The sequence below is a fragment of the Hoplias malabaricus genome, chromosome 1, assembly GCF_029633855.1.
Source record: "Hoplias malabaricus isolate fHopMal1 chromosome 1, fHopMal1.hap1, whole genome shotgun sequence".
NCBI classification, from domain to species: Eukaryota; Metazoa; Chordata; class Actinopteri; order Characiformes; family Erythrinidae; genus Hoplias; species Hoplias malabaricus.
This window is the reverse complement of record NC_089800.1, coordinates 77,013,452-77,034,439: the sequence shown is the minus strand read 5'-3', so window position 1 is coordinate 77,034,439 and position 20,988 is coordinate 77,013,452. Positions and strand designations below refer to the sequence as shown.

At 38.8% G+C, this 20,988-nt stretch overlaps 1 protein-coding gene across 1 annotated transcript; it reads right to left on the bottom strand.

Moving 5' to 3' along the window:
- Positions 1-1,945: 1,945 nt before the first annotated feature.
- Positions 1,946-19,914, bottom strand: lin52 (lin-52 DREAM MuvB core complex component). Its single transcript, XM_066683986.1, has 6 exons — positions 19,831-19,914; positions 18,697-18,771; positions 18,159-18,196; positions 18,004-18,070; positions 17,728-17,811; positions 1,946-2,275 (listed from the first exon to the last, which is right to left on the bottom strand). Exons 1-6 carry the CDS (start codon positions 19,847-19,849, stop codon positions 2,220-2,222), a joined length of 339 nt encoding a protein of 112 aa, XP_066540083.1. The 5' UTR covers positions 19,850-19,914; the 3' UTR covers positions 1,946-2,219.
- Between the last annotated feature and the right edge of the window lie 1,074 nt (positions 19,915-20,988).

Below are 20,988 nucleotides of genomic sequence, written 5' to 3'. Positions count from 1 at the left end.
CCTATTAGAAGTGATGAATTGTTTATAGTGTTGTATTTAGTACTTTCACACTCTGATCACACACCAAGACACAGTACACAGACAGGAATAAGGCTGTCAACCGATTCTGTTTCAAGGAGACTTCAATCCCCTTTTGAGAAGACATTTCTCAATGGGAGCACCTTAATAAAGAAATAATTGCATGAAAATCTGGCATTACGTGTAGCGTTGAAGCAGTTGAAGTGTGAGGTCCTTGTAAATAATAAGACCTAAATCTTGGCATGCACTGCCGGTGTAGTGCTGAGACATTGCGGACCGAAACCTCATCCAAGAACAGCAAACATCTTGTGCTGAGTCGGTGGAAAAAAAAATTCAAACACTCAGCGAAGAGTCCCCCCCCCACCCCCCTTTTGTGTGCTGCCAAGGGTGTGATGACCCCCTGAAGCAGAGTGAGTTTGCTAGCTTCAGTTTTCTCATGGTACCCTCACAATGGCGTGTTTGGAAGCTGCCTGCCGGCATTGCTTAATTAGGCGAGGAGTTGATTAATTTGCACTAATTGACAGCTAATTAAAGGCTCGAGGGCACATCGGATTGACGTTTGTCGGGGCACCAAGGCCTACTGAGGTCAGGGCAACAGGTTGTTTCTGGCTACACCGGGATTTCTGGTTGCCCCCCCCTCCCCTCCTCCTCCTCCAAGAGACAGCCCCTCTATGGGGAATGATCCCCTTCTTGAGGAGGATGTCTGGAGAAGACCCTGTTGACAGTCAGCCACTAGTGCCAGGGGCCATTATGTGAATGTCAAGACTCTTGGCATGGTGTCAGACTGCTGACTGGTCGATTCACACTGCTCACTGCATCCGCTTGGGTGACAATCAGTTAGATAATCAAAACCAACAAGTGTGACCATCAGCATCAACAAGTGCAAATGGCTAATGCCAACAGGTCTTACCATATAATATACTGGTAACAACAGTAGGTCAGAGTCTTATTATCAGATATGATAACTAATAATCTATTGTAGACCATGTGGCAACTAAGACAAATGAGGACACCATGCTCAAAATATAGCCAGAAACTTGTGGCAGGCACAACCATCAAATTATGAAAAAAAGGACTGTGGTTTAAAAAAAATAATAATTATAATAAAAAGTGAACTCTTATTACTATTTGTTTACACATGTCCAAGGCCAGTAAGACTGAAGCAGTTCTGCTGGAGAATTGGTGCCAGCAGCCTCTACAGCCCATGTGAATGGGAAAGACAATTAGGGGCTTATTAGGGAGGGGAGAGGCGTACCTCTTCAAGCTGGAAAGGGGCAGGAGCGAACGCACCCCAACCGTGGCCGAAGCCTCTTCGACATCTCCAGCCGAGAACAGTCCTGGCCATTGTCTCACCTAATTACGCTCGCCAGAGCATTCTTTGTTTCCCGTTCAGCATGCCTGTCTGATTCCCTTTTCCCCCGGACCACTCGCTCCAATGTCCCTGGAAGTGTGCTAATTAGAGAAGAAATGGCCCTAGTAATTATGTCAACTCTTGTTAACGAGGATGACAATGAGCAATATTATTTTTATGCAATGTTTTGTATTGGGGGGCCTCGAAACTTCCAATTCCCATTAAAGAGAAGAAATGCCCTTGCACTGGTGTGGAAGCACACTCATGTCAAAGCCTCTTACGTGTCCAGACGTAAAGAGGGATGCTAATGAGTGCAGTCTATGGAGTGGCACAGGCATAAAATTATTGCCCTAATTAAAACGTTTCAACGGTGCTGCATAAACTGTCCTTGTTTTTACTTGAGCTACTTTTAGGATGCCCTACTGAATGCCCAATGGGAACCAAACTCATAGCTGTTGCTGCAGTTTGAGAGCGGCTGATTAAAAGGCAGATTAGCTTAATTATAACAAGCTAAAACAGTAGCTTTAAAAAGATGTTTAAACAAACACAACAGAAAAAACAATCTCAAAGGCTTGTATTTTATTGAACGAGTCTTGAATTGTAACAATGCTGAGGGTAAAGTTCAAATTAGAGTTAATAAATATAGAATAAACATTAACAAAATGTGTTTCAATAAGCTACTCCCCTCTACAGCAGAATATTTTTAAAAATTGTTTTACATATGTACAGACAGCTTGCAATATGGGAGATATTTATTGTGAGTATTCAAAAGATAACAGACAATTTAGCTGTAATTCTCTGTACACTTATGTTGACAACAGACAATCTTGTACAACAGGGCACTCAGTCTTCATTTTTTGGGTCTCTCCAAGATGTTGAGGAATTTCCCCCTCGTCATTTCTCTGGCTGTAAAAGAGTATGGCTGTTAGTAAAAGAGAAAATATATAAAAACATATAAACATGGATTTGACCTAAAAAAAGTAATTGTGACGAGAACATGAAGTCGCATCTTTGTGGAAAGCTTGGAAATTTTTCTTGGCTTCTCATTTGATGGACACACACACCAGCATTAAAAATGATCTCTTGAACTGGATGTTCTTGATGAAGATATCAATGAAGCGTGAGCAGGGGTTTGGGCCCCAGAGAGGACTCATCCAGGGGCTTTGTTCCATGTAATAATAGAATCAGAGGCTGCTCAGATGCACTCTATGTGAAGAGTCTCTGCTTTTAGCATCAGAGTCACTACCTGTAGCTTTGGTCTCCATCTAATTAGTTACAGCTTTGTATGATTTTCATTAAAATAAATATTTAAGAGTCTGGAAACAAAAAGACCTGTATGTTTGTATTCTCATCTACAGAAAGGTGGCATTGTAGAAAAACTCTTATTCTAATCATGAACAGTAAAAATAACTAAAGAACTATTTACACTCTCGGTCCTATAATAAATAAATAAATAACCTATCCTTTAAATAGTAACATTTTAGAAAAAGATGGAAGTTTAAACTTTACATGATCCATTTTCCTGGACAGTCTGGGCTGGCCAAAATCATTTTAATAATATAGTAATTGTTTATGATGCTGATGTTGTTGGTTCATATTTGGAAGCTTTCTCTAGTCTCAGAACACACTGTGGAGATATTCATCACTGTTTTAACAAAACATTTGATTAAACATAGGAGGAAATATTAGATATTAGCCTGTATGAAATATCATACTCTGGTTGCCATAGAACTATGAACAATTAATTTGTCATAAAACATAAAAGTACATTTTTTTGGACAAAGAAATTTATTATGCTCCTGATGGAATTGAAATTGGACCACTGTTTTAGTAACAGAATAATCATTCATCCTCTGTAACTGCTTTATCTTGATCACGGCCGTGGTGGTCCAAAGTCCTATTGAGACTTACTTGGTGCCAGTCCATCTCACCCTCACCCAGACACACACAAACACCTGTGTTGATGTCACACAGCCAATCCCCCTACAAACGTGTTGATAGGAGCATCTGGAGGAAACCCACACAGACATGGGGAGAACACACCAAACTCCTGATAGACAGTGACTCAAAGTGAGGATTGAATCCTGAACCAGGAGCGTTGGAGCTATGTGAGAGCAACGCTACCTGTTGCTCCACACTTAATGGACATACAAATAAATATATATTTCTAAAGGGATATTATTCCACCACCTCTTACATGGAGAGAGAGAGATAGCTACAAGCCACTGATATGACCATGACACTGTGACAATTCCTGCACAGACAACTGCCTTGCTCTGGTTTCAAAAAAAAGAAAGTGGCCACTGTAACCTACTGCCATATGAAGTCTAGACTAGGACCGGTCTTGAGTGATTTTCAGCAAGTGGAACATAGATTAAATAACTTAAAGGGAACACCTACAATTTTGGGGAACTGCAGTTCTCTCTGGTTTGTTTATGTTAAGAAGCTCTGCATCTGTTAATGTGGAATGGTATGAATGAGGATAAAAATGACTCGCTTGGATGTGTCTGAGATTTAAATTTCACTTTTTGAATTACCACAGAAACTCATTTATAACTTTAGTTGTTGAGTTCTGTAGCACTTTCATTCTGTTACTTAGAGCAACCTCTCTAATTTAGAATGGGTTCCTACCTAAATAATCTGAAACAGCAAAAATATTAGAGAGGAAGCATGGCATTTCTGACTGAGCCACTTTGGTTTTTATTTGTTTACTGACAACAGGGTTCGTAAACACAGTAGACAGCTGTCCAGTGCACAAATAGACCTGAGAGCTAGCAAATGGCAAAGAAACATCTACTGAACATCGCCTTTAAGAAACAAACATACACAGACATGCTATGTACATTCGACATCCTTATTCAATCTACACTGCATTAAGTTGGTAGAGATGTAGAGGAGGTTTAGCACTGCTGATTGGCTCATGTTACAGGGGAAGTAATGCATATTAACAATCTTGAGAGTAGGTAAGGTTTTTGGGAAGCTGGAGTGGAACCAACATGTGTGAAGTGAAAGAGGCTAATGGAACACTGTAGCGGATTGTAATTTAGATGAGGTGTCCTGCTTGGAATAATAATGCAGTGCCTTAGCACTAGTAGCTTCACCTTGAGATGTCCATCATTGGGTTAAACATGATGGTAATTGGATTCAGACTGATTAACTTTGCTTGGTGCTGTCTCTTCAAATAACCCAAAACAAAATAATCAGGGAGGCAAGGCTGGGCAGGGCTGGATTGCAGGAACAAAACCAGGAACGAAACCATCAAAATCGAGAGGGCTAAAAGGAATTAAATTGACCTGCAATTACTGCTGCAGAGGAAAAGACTATGTTTATATAAGTGAGAGGTGGCCAGCGAAACGTATGACTGCTACAGGTACTGATATATTCCAGAAACTTCAAGATAAATACGGTTAATTCATGTTGATTTGTAAATCTGATCAGAGTTGATGGGCACTGTGTAGCCAATGCATAATAAATAGTGCCCCCCATTGATAGAATGATAAGAAACAAAGGCAATTCCATTTGAACTTTATTCAGTAAACTATGAAGATTAACCTACTAATAGTCTGTGACAGGGATGTGGAAGGATATTCAAGTTGTATACGTTTTAAAGACAAAGTTCACAATTGTAATCAAAAATTAAGATGTTGTTTCCTTGCTATGCGCTAGCTCCCCATTGTGTTTGCGTCCTTTAAGAAGAGTTGGTGTCTGTAAATGAGAGAAAAAAAAAGTCTCGGTCTGGAATGTTAGTGTCTGTCTGTCTGTCGCTCTCAGAGGGAGCTGGAGATTTTGTAGACAATGGGGTGAACTCCAAAAGTTGAAAAACACGTTTTAAAATGTGGATTACTCTATTCCTGCTCCATAGGTGGGTAATATTGACTTTTTTTTTTTTGCTGTTTTGGATCACTTGTGGAAAGGTTAAACTTCAGCATCAAACGAACAACTGTCATTACCTTCCCTCAATCACACCATCCCACCGTAAAAGACATGGAGCTTAGAACTGCGATTTCCCACAATGGTAGCCGTTCCCTTTATGGAGTATCAATGTAATGTTATATTAAATGACTGGCAAGTATATGATATTAAAAATACATTCGTTTCTCCAAAATAGTCACATTACAAGGGGAGGAAAACACCTTAATTTCAATTGAAGTCAATGTAGGAAGATTTTATTCCAAGTCACTTTGGAGCATTTCTATTGGTCCATTCATCATTACATTTTCACATTTGAAGGACAGCTGCTGTGTTCAAATAAAAACGGACAAAACTGGACAGTGACGATTTGCCAAGTCACACCTTCTTGGTTACTGCTTCCATTCACTCTTGACAGGCTTTAAGAAGGACCCCCCCCCCCCCCCCCAAACATATGAATGCCAAGAACCTGCAGTGAGGTTTGGCTCAGTCTGGAATGGTAGTGCATCAACCCACTGAGCTGCTTTCTCTGAACTGTTTTCATGGAGGAGTCAGAATAAGGGAATTTTACTGATGGCCTTGTAGAAAAATGTATAAAAGATGCACAGAACATAAAGCCAGATGAGTTTTGGAAACAAAGTTTGTGGACTGATGAACTGAAAATAGACCCTTTGGCCATGACCAGCCAAACTATGTTTCAGGGAGGAGAGGCAGTGCGTTTCAGGAAAAGAACCCTTGACCAAACATGAAGCATAGGGGTAGATGCATTCGCACTGTGTAGCCTCCAGTACCAAACTTTGGATCTCCAAACACATCCCTACACTGAATGATTGGTAGAGGGAAGCATGGAGAACACTCCCTCTGGAATAATGAACCTATGCCCTTCATAAAAATATTGAAGGATTCTTCAAGACATCACATCGTTCTGGACATGACGGACTCTTCTGGTTTTCCGTTGTGAATTAACAATGCTGGCGCTGATGGCAGGGGACTTGAATGTTAATAATAGTTTGGTGGTAGGCTAGTAGATTGTCTTTTTATTTCATTTTAATTCCTGCTAATTTTGGTTTTGGATAATAAGGGAAAAAATATGTACATATGTTGAACTGGAAACACGTGTAAACACTGAATTACGAGAACCCAAATAAAAAGATCTATATAAATAAGCTGAACAAGCAAGATGACCCAACAATATCTCAGAACTAGAGGCATTCTGCATAGAACAGTGGTGCTGTCCAACTACAAGGAATACAAGACTTTTAGCTGCTTTTAAAATTCCAATAGTTCTTTCATAGAAGTTTTATCAGTTTTGAATGTCAGTATAAATGTCAGTTCAATATAAAATAAATAGTATGGGATTTTTATTGGTGGGACGTTTTTATTGCTAATACTGATGAAGATACAGGGCCAGTATTAAGAGGCAACCAATATATCGGTCTGGTCTTATTGACACCAGGCTAAAAGTAAGTCAATGTACATTGAAAGTACCTTCCATATCAATAAACGATGACAAGCAGAGAAAATCAGTAATTTTGTCACATTAGCAAAAAACAATGATGAAAAACATGTACACATTTATGAATATATGTAGACAATGTTTCCAAATAAACACAAGGATATGTTTAAGAATCCCACGACCCAAATGAGCAGGTTCATTTGAACCTTTCTAAACAAACTGCAACTTTCACACTTCATACCAATGTAGTGTCTCAAAATGTAATTAATTTAATAAATTAAAGCGTGTAACCCGATCTATTCTTATGCAGATGTGCATACAAAGATAAGTATGTATTCAACAAGAAATCCCACTATATTAGGATAGTAATAAAACAATCTGAACAGTTCATCACCTGACACACAGGGGAAAGTCTAATAGAGCAGGTTCCATCACCGTGCAATTCAGCGATTCAGCAGAGATTAGGCATTTCAGCACTTTCCATATGAGAGCGTGTATCTTAATCCCTATTTTATGTCCATGAGAGTCCTGCTTAACAGGTCGTTAAATGGGCCAGTAGTTTCTGAAGGGGTCTACAAATAGGGGAAGGCCCCCATCGTAGCTGAACTCACCACCCCTTTCCCTAGCTCTTTAGTACCCTTCCAATCTCTCGCTCATTTTCTGTCCAAAACAATACAGGAACCTGCCTGGCTCTGCTTTCTCCCACGAGACCTCGCCACCAGAGAGCAACCCTCTGATCCACTCATTAATTAGATTTCCATTTATCCTCCAGTCCCGTCAGAGCAGAAGGGGAATGATTTGCATTGAGTGGGTAAGATTAAAAAGGGGGATGAAGAAGGTCCAGCAAGCTAGCCTCCCTCTCTCTTTGGCACGCACCCATACCAGCCTGCGTGCGCGCGCGCACACACACACACACACACACACACACACACGACAAGGGGGATCAATACTGATTAGCAGGAGTTAGAGATTTGTTTAGTTGATTAGAAAGGTCAATTACTAATTCTGTACTTAGTTAATCAGCAACCCCCACCCCCCCCTTGACGTCCAGGTTAAATGACAGATTCTGAATTATAGAATAAGACCATTTTAAAACCACGAAATGAGCCCTGTTTCACTTTAATCCCTATTTTAGCAAACTGCTAATTTATAGAAATAAAGTGAGTCTTATTCAGCATTAAATCGACTAAAACCAAAAATATCCAGCCAACAGCATCCTGTGGGCAGCATCCAGCGTCCACTGATGGACTAGTGGACGATCTGTCTGTAAACTGTACAGCAACAGATGACTTTACATCTACAAGTTGGACCCACGAGACAGGTGTGTCTAACAGAGTGGACAGTGAGTGTACATTGTTTTTAAAACTCCAGCAGAACTGCTGTGTCTGATCCATTCATTATAGCACAAAACATTAATACAGCACCACCACTACGTCAGTGTCACTGCATCACTGAGAATCCACCACCCAATTCATAGCTCTATGGGGGTCCTCTGGGGATCCTGACTATTGTAGAACAGGGTGAAAAGGGGTAAACAAACGTTCTTTGTGGTCGATGGAGCTGAGAGAATGGTCGATGAGTTTAAAAACAAGGAGGCGATCATAACGTTATTGTTGACTGGTGCAGTTCTATAGTAACAAATGTCAACAAGTGAAATCTCTTATGTGCTTCTAGCAGATTTAGGGATGTACTTCATGTGATGGGAAAAATGTTCCCTGATACTATACATTTCTTGCTCCATATATTTATGTGTTTTTGGTACAGTTCACACTGTACACTTTAGAGCTGTAAGAATCAATATATTTATCACACATAATAATGAAAATATCCTAAACCTCAGAACACTAAATTGTATCCAACCTGAACGTGTGTGTATTATTACACCCCTAACGGCTCATCAGCATCATGCCATATCACCAGAGTAGACTGGTTCGGGTGCCTTTCTTCCATCTTGCAGGATCCAAACGATCAACCTGAAGACTTCCCAGTGCGGCAAGATGGATCTTTTTTAATCCTGAGGAAAAAAAAAAAAAAAACCCGAGTGCCTGGACTGAGCTTTTAGACCTTCCTGCCCCAATTCACTTTCATTAGAGAGTCAAACACACTAATCGTACCCCTGTTGCGCATCTAAAACTGCCACTTGGCTATTAGAGGGCGTAATCTTTATTTAATAGATTTAACATCCATATTCACTGCCTGAATCTCAAGGGACACTGGAGGACACACATGGACACACACACACACTCTTGTCGCTCCCCCTCCTCCTACAGAACACATACACCTGACGCTCATGTTTGTGTTCAAAATTCAATTACCCACTTATTGATACTTCACAGGGATATTTAAGATGCAGACATGGAGAGTGATTTCCCAAGGGAGCCACTGCTTCCTCTTAATGTCCCAGCCGAGAGCTCTCCTCTGCTCACCCCTCCCCATCTCCTCTCCACACCACGAATCATTACAGACGTACACAGGCACGCGTCCGCCCGCCTGCACGCGCGCACACACACACACACAGTCTCATCCCCTCCCCTGCCACAGCCTATCCCTGTTCAAGAGGTGTCCTTATTAATAGGCAATCAGTCAAAATTCATTCATTAAAAACCTTAAAAGGTTTCACACAGACACTATGATTAGCTGGGAAAGAAAATCCAATGAATTCCTAATGTATTTATGGAAATGAGGTGTCATTTCCGATCTGTTGATCGAGGCGGCGGGGAGAGAGAGAGAGAGAGAGAGCTGGATGCTTTCCCTCCACCTCTTGCTGAGCCAGTTCAGCTGCAGCCAAGATCAGCTGTGTAGACCCCCTGTGTATGTGTGTGTTTTAGGCTCATGAGTTAAAACAAACAATATCCTTTGGAAAATGCTTATTATCCTAAATTAGAAATGAAGAAAAAAATAGCACTATCAATACAATGATTAGTACACTCTTAAAAACAAAGGTGCTTCAAAGAGCTCTACAAAGAGTGGCATCACTCAAGCAACATTCTGTAGCACATTTATATTTAAGATTGTAAACAGCAGCAGAAAATATTACAGTACAGAGTACAGTTATGGTATTTATTTGATTTGATATTAAATCTTAGGTCCAAAAACATACAGAACTAAGCAGCTCCCTACCACTGATTACCTTTCCTGTCAAAACAGCAATTAAATATAAATGATTTACTCTTCAGGAAATATTTTTGATAATTAGATACAAATCAGCTAATTTACATACGTAAGGAAAAAGAGGGAGTCAAAACCAAAAGAGGAATTTCCAAGAAAGGACTTGATTAAGGGAAACAGAGAAAATAGGACTCTTAACAACCGTCCTAAGACCAGCACAGCAGATGCGTTACATCTTAAAAATGTGTTTCGATCCATTTCTGTGAAGACAAATATGGCATGTAGTTATCAAGAAGTCAATATTGAGAAAAATTTGGAAATTTCACCCTGACCTAATATTACTGAGTGTATTTGGGTTTACTTGAATTGCGAGAGGAACCACAATCCAATCAGCTTCTAAAACAAAAGTTCAAAATTGTGGACAAATTGATAAAAAGAGCAATTCTAAATGGCTGAGGCTTATTTTAATTCTAAATGCTACGACACTGAAAATTTTCTTTTAAAACATTAATATAAAACTGTGCACATTACTGTCTGTTATTCAACAACAGAAACCACTTGTAGCCTAATGTTAACACAGCTAGCTATTACATACTTTTACATTTCTTTCTAAAGATAACAGCATGTTAAAAGCGCCGTGTTTTTTGCCATCAACAAATACTGCGCAATGGCAGCAAAAGGCAAGAACACGCAAATAAGGGAGGCTAAGGTTAGAGGGGAGGACAGACAGAGGGGAGTCAGGTGGAGGGGAGCTTTCACCCAGCACAACCTGTCATCTGACAGCACTTCATAACCGCTGGCCCCTGCGGTCGCGTGTCTCTGATGGATTGATGGAAGCCCATTACCACGATGGGGTAGCGTCCGTGCAATCATATTCAGCACCACGGTGAGCTTAATAGAGCTGAGATTGATCTGGGGGAGGGGGCAGTGAACGCTGGAGCCATTAGTGTTGGACAGGTGTGACCTTCAGTCACATTCCAGGTAGGAGAGCAGTTCAGAGGAGGTGCATTTAGAGTCCAGTCCACTTTATTTTTTCTGAATTCTGGACAAAATCCAAGTTTTCCCTTCACCTAAACCTGCTTTAAAAGAAAAAAAAATCCCTTTTTTGCTGGTCTGAACCTTAACCTTCATTCATTGCATAATTTCAGAATCGAGCACTTCTCATGACTTGAAAGAATCAATGCGCTTAAATGCTCCATCTAGTCCATCCATCCAAGAACTTTATAATTTACTCAGACAAATTGTGATCACAATTTAAGCTATAAATGATTCATTAATGGCAATGAAAAAGTGATGTTTTTGCGCAGTAATTTGCAAAAAATCTATAAGAAACTGAAAACTAATTTCATGGCCAAATCTCACTAATAAAACACTACTAACAAGAAAACGACCCATGGCGTGTAAACGACCCCCACTCCTCCTCCCCGGGCATTTGTCAAGAGGAAACAAACGTGTTACATCACACCCCCCGCATGCAGCAGCAGGCATTAGTAGTATCATCAGCTTGGCCTGAGGCTTGTCTGTCCCACAGGACCACTCTCCATTCAATTACCTTCAATAACAGCACTTATCAGTGTAGTGACTGGCCCTGTGGGAGCAGAGGGTGCTGATGACCACGCGCAGCAGCATTCATCACCGCCCGGAGCAGATGGTGCCTGGAGGGGCGACGGAGGGCCGGGCACGCGTCGGGTCCTCCGAGAGCATCGCTGCTCAGCGTCACTCAGCAGTCCGCAGAAGAGGGGCGTGTTCCCCTGGGGAGACAGGTCTGTCACACGCCTCACTCCCATGGCCACATGTTTTCACGCACAAGCAGGCAAGCAAAGCGATGCTTTCCCCAATACACGATTGGCAAAACTATGGCTTTATATCGGCTGCTACTACTAGCTTAGATATGATTCATACTGTTGCAGTACATCTAAGGAAATCTGTCTGTGACTACTAAACAGCAGCATGGTAAGTGGCAGGTTTGATAATTTACGCATATTGACTGCATGATGCTAATTGGCAGGATGCAAGATTGGCTATTAGCTCTAGTGCAAAACTAATAAAGCAAATTTAACTCGTGTATCAGCTTCACTAATCTAGAATTTTAACAGCAGATTACTTTTTCTGTTACATCATAAAATATATAATACTTTTTTATTCATGTAAAAAACAAAAGAACAGAAAAAAATGTTGGAGATTTGTAAGTAAAACAAAAGTCTGATGCAAAAAAAAAGCAAAAATGATTTGGCCTGAAATGAACCCAACTCTGCAAACTCTCAGCGAGTTGGGTGTGTCCTCTAGCCAAAGCCTCTAGGGGTGAGTTTTCACAGCTTGATTACATTATCCCTATTAACCAGCTCAAGATTTTAATGGCTGTCGTGCCTAAGGCATAGTAAATCGTGCCCCCACCGCAGTCGTCCTCCGCACTAGCCTTCGCCAGCTCATTTTAAAGGCGCTGAAGAGTGAAAGATACATGATGAAAAAGTAGCTGAGATTTACAAGGCCTCCCCTGCCAGGCAGGAAAAGGAGGAAAATTAAAACCTGCCACATTAAAGGGCACAGTCACTACACATCACTCAGAAACAAATAAGAAATTTGTATTTCCATCCCATAGGTAAAGACTAAAAGTATCAGAGTTTCTTTCTCTTTTACATGAATGCAGCCTAATTATAAATTGAAAAATCTATAATAGATTTCCAGGCGATTATTTAAGACCCTGGAAATAGAAACAATGAGAGGTGATCATGATGCAGCAATTTTAGCAATACATTCAAAAAGACATTTTTATACCCTGCACTACCTTTGCTAAGGGCTACCAATTATATTATTCCCCTGGACAACCAAAAAGTACTAAGTAACAACCTCCATACCATTTCCGAGCTATTTATCAAAAGAGTAACATTTACAGATTTCCAATTACAGTAATATTGTTATAATACATCAGTTACAACATGAGAGGACGTGGGCAGAACATAATCCCTTTTACAAAAAAAAACCAAAAAAAAAAAACCCAGAAGGTAAACTAAACATGGACAGAACATTCAAATATATTCATAACACACTGAAAAATAAACAACAATGCAGGGAGCAGCAGGGGAAGAAGACATAGCACCAAATCTAAATCCAGCACAAATATAGTCATAGGTGAACTTCACAAAATATAAGCCATAACTCACCACTCAGATAAAACAGTCCCATGTGGAAGAGAGGAGCTTCTGGTTAAAGGGGACATCTAGGATTCTGGAGAAACGCAATTCTCTATGGGTTGTTTACATTCAGGATCTTAATGTGTCTTAAGGTAGAACGGTATGTTTGAAAAGAAAAACGACTGTTTGAATGTGGCAGCCTAGCATACCTGACATGACACTTTGTTTTTTTTGGGGGGGGCTTCCAGTTTCCTGCACAAAAATGGACTAGCTAGCGAATGGTGAGGAAAGAGCCTCTGAATTTTATAAATCATGAACATCACATTTAATAAAAAATATTATTAGGAGACCGTAGATGCCAGTGGATGTCAACAATTGTCTACTTTCAAATGGATAGATGGGTGATATATTAATTCTAACTGATATTAAATAACTTCTTTTGCATCAGTGTGTGTCAGAAACTAACCTGCATGGCTTTGTAACACGCAGGTTTTTTACACTATTCATTTGTCAAGTAATGCTAATGGACCAGAGGAATATCAGCAGTCATGGATTATAATAGTTCTGGTATAATCCACTGTTAGAAAGCAGCTGAATTAAAAGTCTAAGCTTCTGGTAAAGCTATATTCTGCAGTGACTGGGGGTTTCCTCATGTAGTTTGAAAAAGATTAATTTAAAGAGATATTTCAACAAAACATCAAGCTCATACATTTTAGGCCAGAGCAGAAGAGCACAGATAATATTTTCCTGGAAGCAAGTCGCTGATACACAGTTTAGATACTTTTTATTCATTCATTCGTTCTCTTAAGTAACTATGTCATCTTGATCAAAGCTACATTGGGTCCAGAGTCTACACACAATCATTTTACACAGCCAATCCATCTACCCTCCAACCCTGAACTGGATAAGCGGTTACAGACAATGACTGAATGAATCCATCTACCAATGTGTTTTTGGTCTGTGGGATGAAACTGGAACCACTGGAGGAAACCCACACAGACACAGTGAGAACACACCAAACCCAGGATATAGAAACCCTGGAGCCGTGTGCCAGTGACCACCCATGCCTCCCAGTTCCGATACCAGGGATTTCAAACTAACCTTGCAATTTATATTTCAGTCCCATACTGATAAGTTTAAACAGTGCTGCTTTTCTACCATATGGCATTGAGTTTGATTTCAGATTAATTATGACTCTATAGTAGGTTATACTTGTATTTTAATGCTTCAGCATCTAATTATCTAAATTTACTGTCACAACAATTGTAAACACAGCCCACTCTGCTTGGTTATAATTATTTGAAAGTTTAAAAAAAATTCTGCATAATTAAATCCTCAAGATGTAACCATAATTCAGAGTTGTTTACTGCATTAGTGAGAACCCACACATCTAAAATCTGACTCACAACAACTTATCGCTTGAAACAGTTACGTCAGTTTTGAGCAGGAATGCACAATAATATTAAAATTAGCAGATACATGCTTAAAATATTGGCACCATTAAAAATAATGAATGTTTTGCTGATATTTATGTTAGCTCTAAATTTTTAAGATAATTATATTTTTATTGTATGAAAATAAATATTATATTTCTCTGCTGTAGTAATAGTCACGTTCCATTAATTGTAAATATTCTGAGTTTTTTGACATTTCTTACTTATTATATTTTTATATTACTTTATTTATGTTTACAGTAATTATTAAGTTTATCTTTGTTACCTCTTTTTTAATACTGAGTACTTTACTGTCCCTTTGCTGCTGTTCCACTCTGAATTTTCCCCACTGTGAGACTAACAAGGGATTATTTTATTCTGGCTCCATATTTCCAAATGATCCGTTTTATAAACGCTTATGCTTCAAAAGGAAAGTTTTCAAGGAAACATCACCGCCCCAAAATGTATTTAATACATTAAAAAAGTGTTAAGGCAAATATTTATATTTTAAACTATATTATTTATTTATTTATTATTTTTTAAACATGTTATTTTTTTTTAAACCTGCTGAATACTAGGAACATTACATGTTAAAACTCAGAAGGTTCCCCGATACATTAGGATTATAAAATAAAATAGCAATTTGCTTTGTAGACAGTTGAATGCTGGTTTCTTTACCGCTAAAGCAAAATAAATAAATAAAAACTTAGAGAAATTAAGACATTACACAAATCCATTGTACACTTCATGAGTTTAACCGACCTGTACAGTAAAACAAGTGAACCATCACCAACAATTCAAATTTACATTTCTTACAACATGTTTTAGGCCAGATGCAACGCAGAAGGATGATAATATTATCAACATGACTTGCACTAAACCATATAGAGCCATGGCAAATTACGTTTGGCATAATCCCTAGCAGAACGAGCCTACTTTAATCATGGTCTTCTGATGGAATTTTACAAATCAGCACTGAGCTCAAACAGTGGCCTTACTCTGTGTGCTTTCACCATGTGTTCAATGAGTGCTCAGTGCTACTGTGGGCTTGGCTGAAGCTCATATGCCTTGAATGTATAGGAGAAACACCCTGAAATGAACTCATTATACTTGAATAACTTCACAAAAAGTGTTCAAAATGACCCAATCCAAGACCTTATAAATACATTCTGGAATGCGCTGATGAGACTTACCAATAAATAATCTCTGGAAAAATGGCAACAGTGCAGAGACAGAAACCCAACTCATTGAAAGGCTTGCATCAATGCAACTGGAAGGGAAGCGTTTAATTATCTGTGTCTTGGTTTAGATCCAATCGAACACCAACTATTCGGCAGAGACCTTCATCTTCTCATTCACTGAACTAGGGCATCACCAGGAAGGTTTCAAAAGCTTCAGGATAGAGAGACAGCATGTAAATTCTAACTAATGTTATCCAGGAGTAGAAGACGAGTGAAAAATATCTGAATGCACTTCCAACTTCTAATCAGAAATGGTAACTCTAGTGGTATCACAAACATTTACATATCATATACGTTTGGGAACCTCTGGGCACTCATCATAAGATCTGATACAGTGGAAAAATGTGATTGTACTCTTAATGCAACTTGATTTTTGATTTCCTTTTAATATCTTAGCCTTTATCTGTTCGCTATCACAAGTAGTGTCAGTTTTGTTAAACCTAGCGAGCACATGGAACACTTCTTAAATCTACAGCCTTATGTCTTGTTTTATCATCTAACAGACTTCAAAATTTTGTAGTAATTTTATGTCAAACCCAGTTTTTGGAAAAGAACTGTGGAGCAGCATTGCTTCACAGAATTGACATAAGGATTTCTCCTTGTGTAATAAAGCTTTAGGCATTTATTGACGCAGTGACAGACTGTGTAAAGTGACAACAGTTTTCTGAAGTGCTTCCGAGCCCACGTGGCTATTTTTAATCACAGTAACATGACAGTTTTTATGCAATGCCATCTGAGGGCTTAAAAGCCAGACACATTCAATAGTGCATCCTAGCCTTGCCATACGCAGACTGAGATCTGTCAGGATTTCCTGAGTCTTTTCAGAGTATTATTTACCACCACCAAAGAACAATTTACATTCAAAAGTGCAATCTTGCACTGAGAAATGATTCAAAAGGTTGGTATTGTCATATTCGGCCAAATTTGCAAACATTTCGCCTCTGTCCCAACATTGGAAAATCTGGCAGACTTTATATTTTATATTTGTTTATATTTTCTAAATACAATTTTTTTAGTGAAAATATTCGTTTTTTATGTCACACTGAATACAACACAGCTTATAGTGCTTATATTTGCAAAACCGTTAAAGAGTTTATATACAAGAAAAGATGTGTTTGTGCATCGAGGCACTTTCATCTAAATATTGATTCTTTTCCACACACACTAGATTTTGGACACTAAAAGTACCCAAAAATGAAAAAGACAAACACTGGGTGGTTACATGTAAACTCCACTGTCCATCAGCACTCAGGCTGTGTAAGTTTTGCTCATTAAAGATAAGTGCCCATCGTCATCTTATGAAAAACTGGAGCACTTAATAGATTCTCTAATCCATACAGCCTGGATTAAGACTAAATGTAGCCAAGCTGCCACAGGATTGCAAAGGCACAGGTCAGCTAGTCAGCACGGTTATAATATGTAAGCATAAGTACATAAAGACAGTGAACACAAAGAAGCAGAAAAGATACTGTACTATAGATATATCATCACAGTTGAGTTGGTCAACTGACACTCCTTCCAAATGTGAGTGTCCCACCGATGAGGTCAAGAAATAAAACAGCTTCATTGACATGGACTGACAGATTAATTCCAAATTTAATCTATAATGTTTAAATACATCTGAAACATTTAAAATAGTGCATGCTTAATATGTCAATAGTTCTTTGAATAATATAGAAAAACTAGGTTTTCAAGAGTGAAACATTTAAAATTAATGACTCAGTAGTTTTTATGCTTTCTTTGGTTGATGGCACAATGGTTTGTGACTGGGACACTCAAGAGTTTAAGTGTGAATTCCAGCCATGTTTCAATTCCTTAGAAGACTCTTATTCCTCACAGACTAGGAGCACTGAACTTTAGCTGAGGATAGCAATGTAGTTTATAGATTGAGAGGGGTTCTGTAAAGAACACACAAAGCCAAATCACACAGGCTTGAAAATCCTTTGCTACTGAGTTCTACTCTTAGGTTAACAGCGCCATCAAGAGGAGACAATAGGCATTAATATGAAGGGTTCCATAACTCAGGTTCTGTTTATAACACTTGTGTGAATCTTTCTCACTTTAAATATAGTCTACTCACACTCTTCCAAGCCGAGCTGATATGCCAAGTTCTGTAAGCCTTTCACCTTTTCCATCAGGTTAGCTGTGGTCAGACTTCCCAGTTCTGCGACAGAAAAAAATGTTTGCAGCAAATAGTTAAAAATAACATTAGACTGATTTAGGGTTAAATATAAACAGTGTAAAAAATCCAAATTGAATGAAGCATAAACAAAAGCATAGGGGTGAAGAGGAAAAAAAAGCTTGACAATGTGGAAAATTAACATGGTTGTGGTGCTAAAAAAATAATTAAAGGCACCTTTCAACATTTCAATGTCCTCTGACTCCAGTTCTGCCATCCACTTGGGTGGAGAGTTTGTGATTGGCTAGGAGAAGAGAAAAAAAAGGTAAGTTAATCTTATTTGTCCTGTGATTTACAAGCAATAAAAGACCATATATGATTATGCTACTCACATTTTTAAATGAAGCCGCAAATTCCGACACCCCTGGCACTAGCGCAAAACATCCAAGGTTAGTTGAAAAAAAATACAAATCCACATATGTGCAGAACGCAAAAACTCTTAGTTTATCTAATAATCTATATACACTCATCAGCTGTAACATTAAAAAAAAAAACAATCTTGTTTCTACACTCACTGTCCATTATTTAATCAGCTCCTCTGATCATGTAAGAGCACTTTGTAGTTCTGCAATTACAGATTGTAGTCCATCTGGTGCCCTGTGTAATTTATTACATTCTGTTCTTTAATGATCAAAAACACTGCAGTGATGCTGACATGTTTGTGGCATGTTGATGAATATAAGTGGATCAGACCAAGGGGCTACTCGAAGACTGCTAACAAAGTATGCAGAGCAACTTATGCTTTATAGTCTACAATCATAGAAATACAAAGGTAAATTATAAGTGGAACATAAGTGTAGAAATTTTAATGTTACAACTGATTGGTGTAAACCTCTGCACACATTCTCTTATCCTAAGCAAGATGCTTACATTGCTCTGGCCACAGGTCGGGTGAAGCTCGATCAAGCTTTTCATAGCTCAACAAAGAGGACTCAAAGTCCTCACCTAAGAAAAAAGACAGAAGGTGGTAAATTAGCTCAGCGGTGCCAACTTGTGTCTAGAGCATTACATTAGTTCAGAAGAAAGCTTTTATTAAAATATTTGTATAACATTCACCGATGTAATAAACGGACAGTGAAAACATATACGTTGTCTACTGAAAAAGCAAACATTAACTTAAAATAGTACTAATAATTAAGTGCACAATACATCAAATCAAAATAAATCAAACTCTGAATTGTGTGAATTGTTACATCTCCACCCTCAAGTCAGAACTTCATCAAATCAGTCTGTCCACCATCATAAAAACAAGAATAAAACACTGTTTAATATAATACATCATCATTTACACCATATTCTTTTCTGCTTAACTCCATTTCAGGTTGTCAACAGCGCAAGCCTCTTTGCCCCCACATCCCCCATACTCACACAGCCCAGACAACTCAGTCCCCAACAATTTCCAGCAGCTCCTTCTAAAATAATAAGTCTTTCCATCAAATTAGCAGACAACACGCAATGACACATTATTCTGCTATGGCGTTTACAGGGAAGCTAGAGACAAAGCGCAGTCAAAACCCAAAATATGTCGAGCTTTTAAGCAAGGTATGGCTCCAAAACAGACAATTCAGGGGTGTGTTTGTGTGTTTATATGTAGCCAGCAAAGTAGGTAGTGCTAACAATTTATTAAATTCAAACAAGACTGTTTAACCTAGGAAAGTACATATTAAATTTAGGTAACGATTTATTATCATACTATCAATGATGCAAACTAGGGGACCATTAAGATATCATAACTGTAGATAACCGTTGAGGGAAAAAAGCTTTAGTGTGGTACACATATAAACAAAATGGGTTTGTTTTTAGCTGGAGCCAGTAACGTTAGCTCGCTGGAGACTCAGTAATGTCTGTGTGAATATTAAAACTAAATATAATTGATGTTCCCTCTCACAGCGCTCTGTACCGCAATGTTACACGGACACAGACAGACTGAACACATTAAACTCATCTCAATACAGTCTCACAAAAAGAGGACAAACTTGATTCCGGAGAGGACTTAAATTTTACCTCCATTCGGAGACGCCATCTTCACACCTGCTCACGTGACCCCCTCCAGCCAATCACCTGTTACATATGAACTGACTGACGTTAGAGTCCAACCTCCTCTTACAAGGCAAAGATTTCTGGGAAATGTAGTCAAGAGATGCGAGACAGAAAGGAGTGAAAGGATTTGATCCGTTCTTCTGTCCAGCTTCATATCTTACCTCTTTATTACAATTAAAACTAAAACCCTCCATTAAAACCCTAGAATCCGTTCCTCAAAATGACATTAGAATTTATTTCCAAGTGGAAAAAAACTGCATTTTCATGTTAAATTGCATAGTCTCTATCTTCAACCACCCCTCCATTTTTTCTCAGCAATAACAATGTTCCATCCCACAAGTTGATGGGATATTTAGATCTGTGACATACGAAACCTGGTTAGTCTTAGGAACACTGCATTTTCAAAGTGAAAACGCTCAGTCATAGGTTTTACTGCTCATATCACTCGACTCCTTCATATTCTCTTGAATACACAGCACTGTGAGATTTGAACAAGGGTCAAAGCTACATTTTCACTGAATGGATCTTTAAAACATGTTCATTAGGTGTTTTCTTCCCCATGTCAACAATATGCACTTGGGACTTGGCACTACATGCATCCAGTGTTAAAGTCAAAAGCATATCTGTCTATCATTTTCACATGGTTCAGGTTCAACCTGTATCATACATTGGTTATGTTACCAGGATCTGAAATTAATTGTTCAATTAAAAACAAGTGAAATTCATTCCATGGGTTCGGAACCTACCTGAAATCAGGAACACACTTCACCGGGCATCACACAGTCTACCTACCAATGTTTATAGAATATGGCAGCTTCAGGGGATCTTTTTTTTCACAATATGAAATGTATCCTCCTCAACTTTATATTATCTCTGTGCAGTAATAAGTGGACAAAATAATATCAAGTAGTAAGACAGGCCCAGCATCTGCACAGCATATGTGCCAGGTATAGTGTGTGAGCAGGTTTCCACTATATTTGTAAGCAGCACATGATACAGACAGAAGGTATGCAGCTTTTACTGCTAAAAGCGCCGTCTCAATATGTGAAGCTATATCGTTAATAAACACCTCTTGGGAAACCTTGTCAAACTCTGGGGGAGAAAAAAAATTATATATATTTT

What these genes read in the sequence shown, in the direction of transcription:
- lin52 (XM_066683986.1), bottom strand. An exon ending in CGACCTGTGGCCAGAGCAAT is followed by an intron (nt 18,197 to 18,696) that starts GTAAGCATCTTG and finishes GTTTTGCGCTAG; the next exon opens with TGCCAGGGGTGTCGGAATTT. An exon ending in GGACATTGAAATGTTGAAAG is followed by an intron (nt 17,812 to 18,003) that starts GTGCCTTTAATT and finishes TTTCTGTCGCAG; the next exon opens with AACTGGGAAGTCTGACCACA.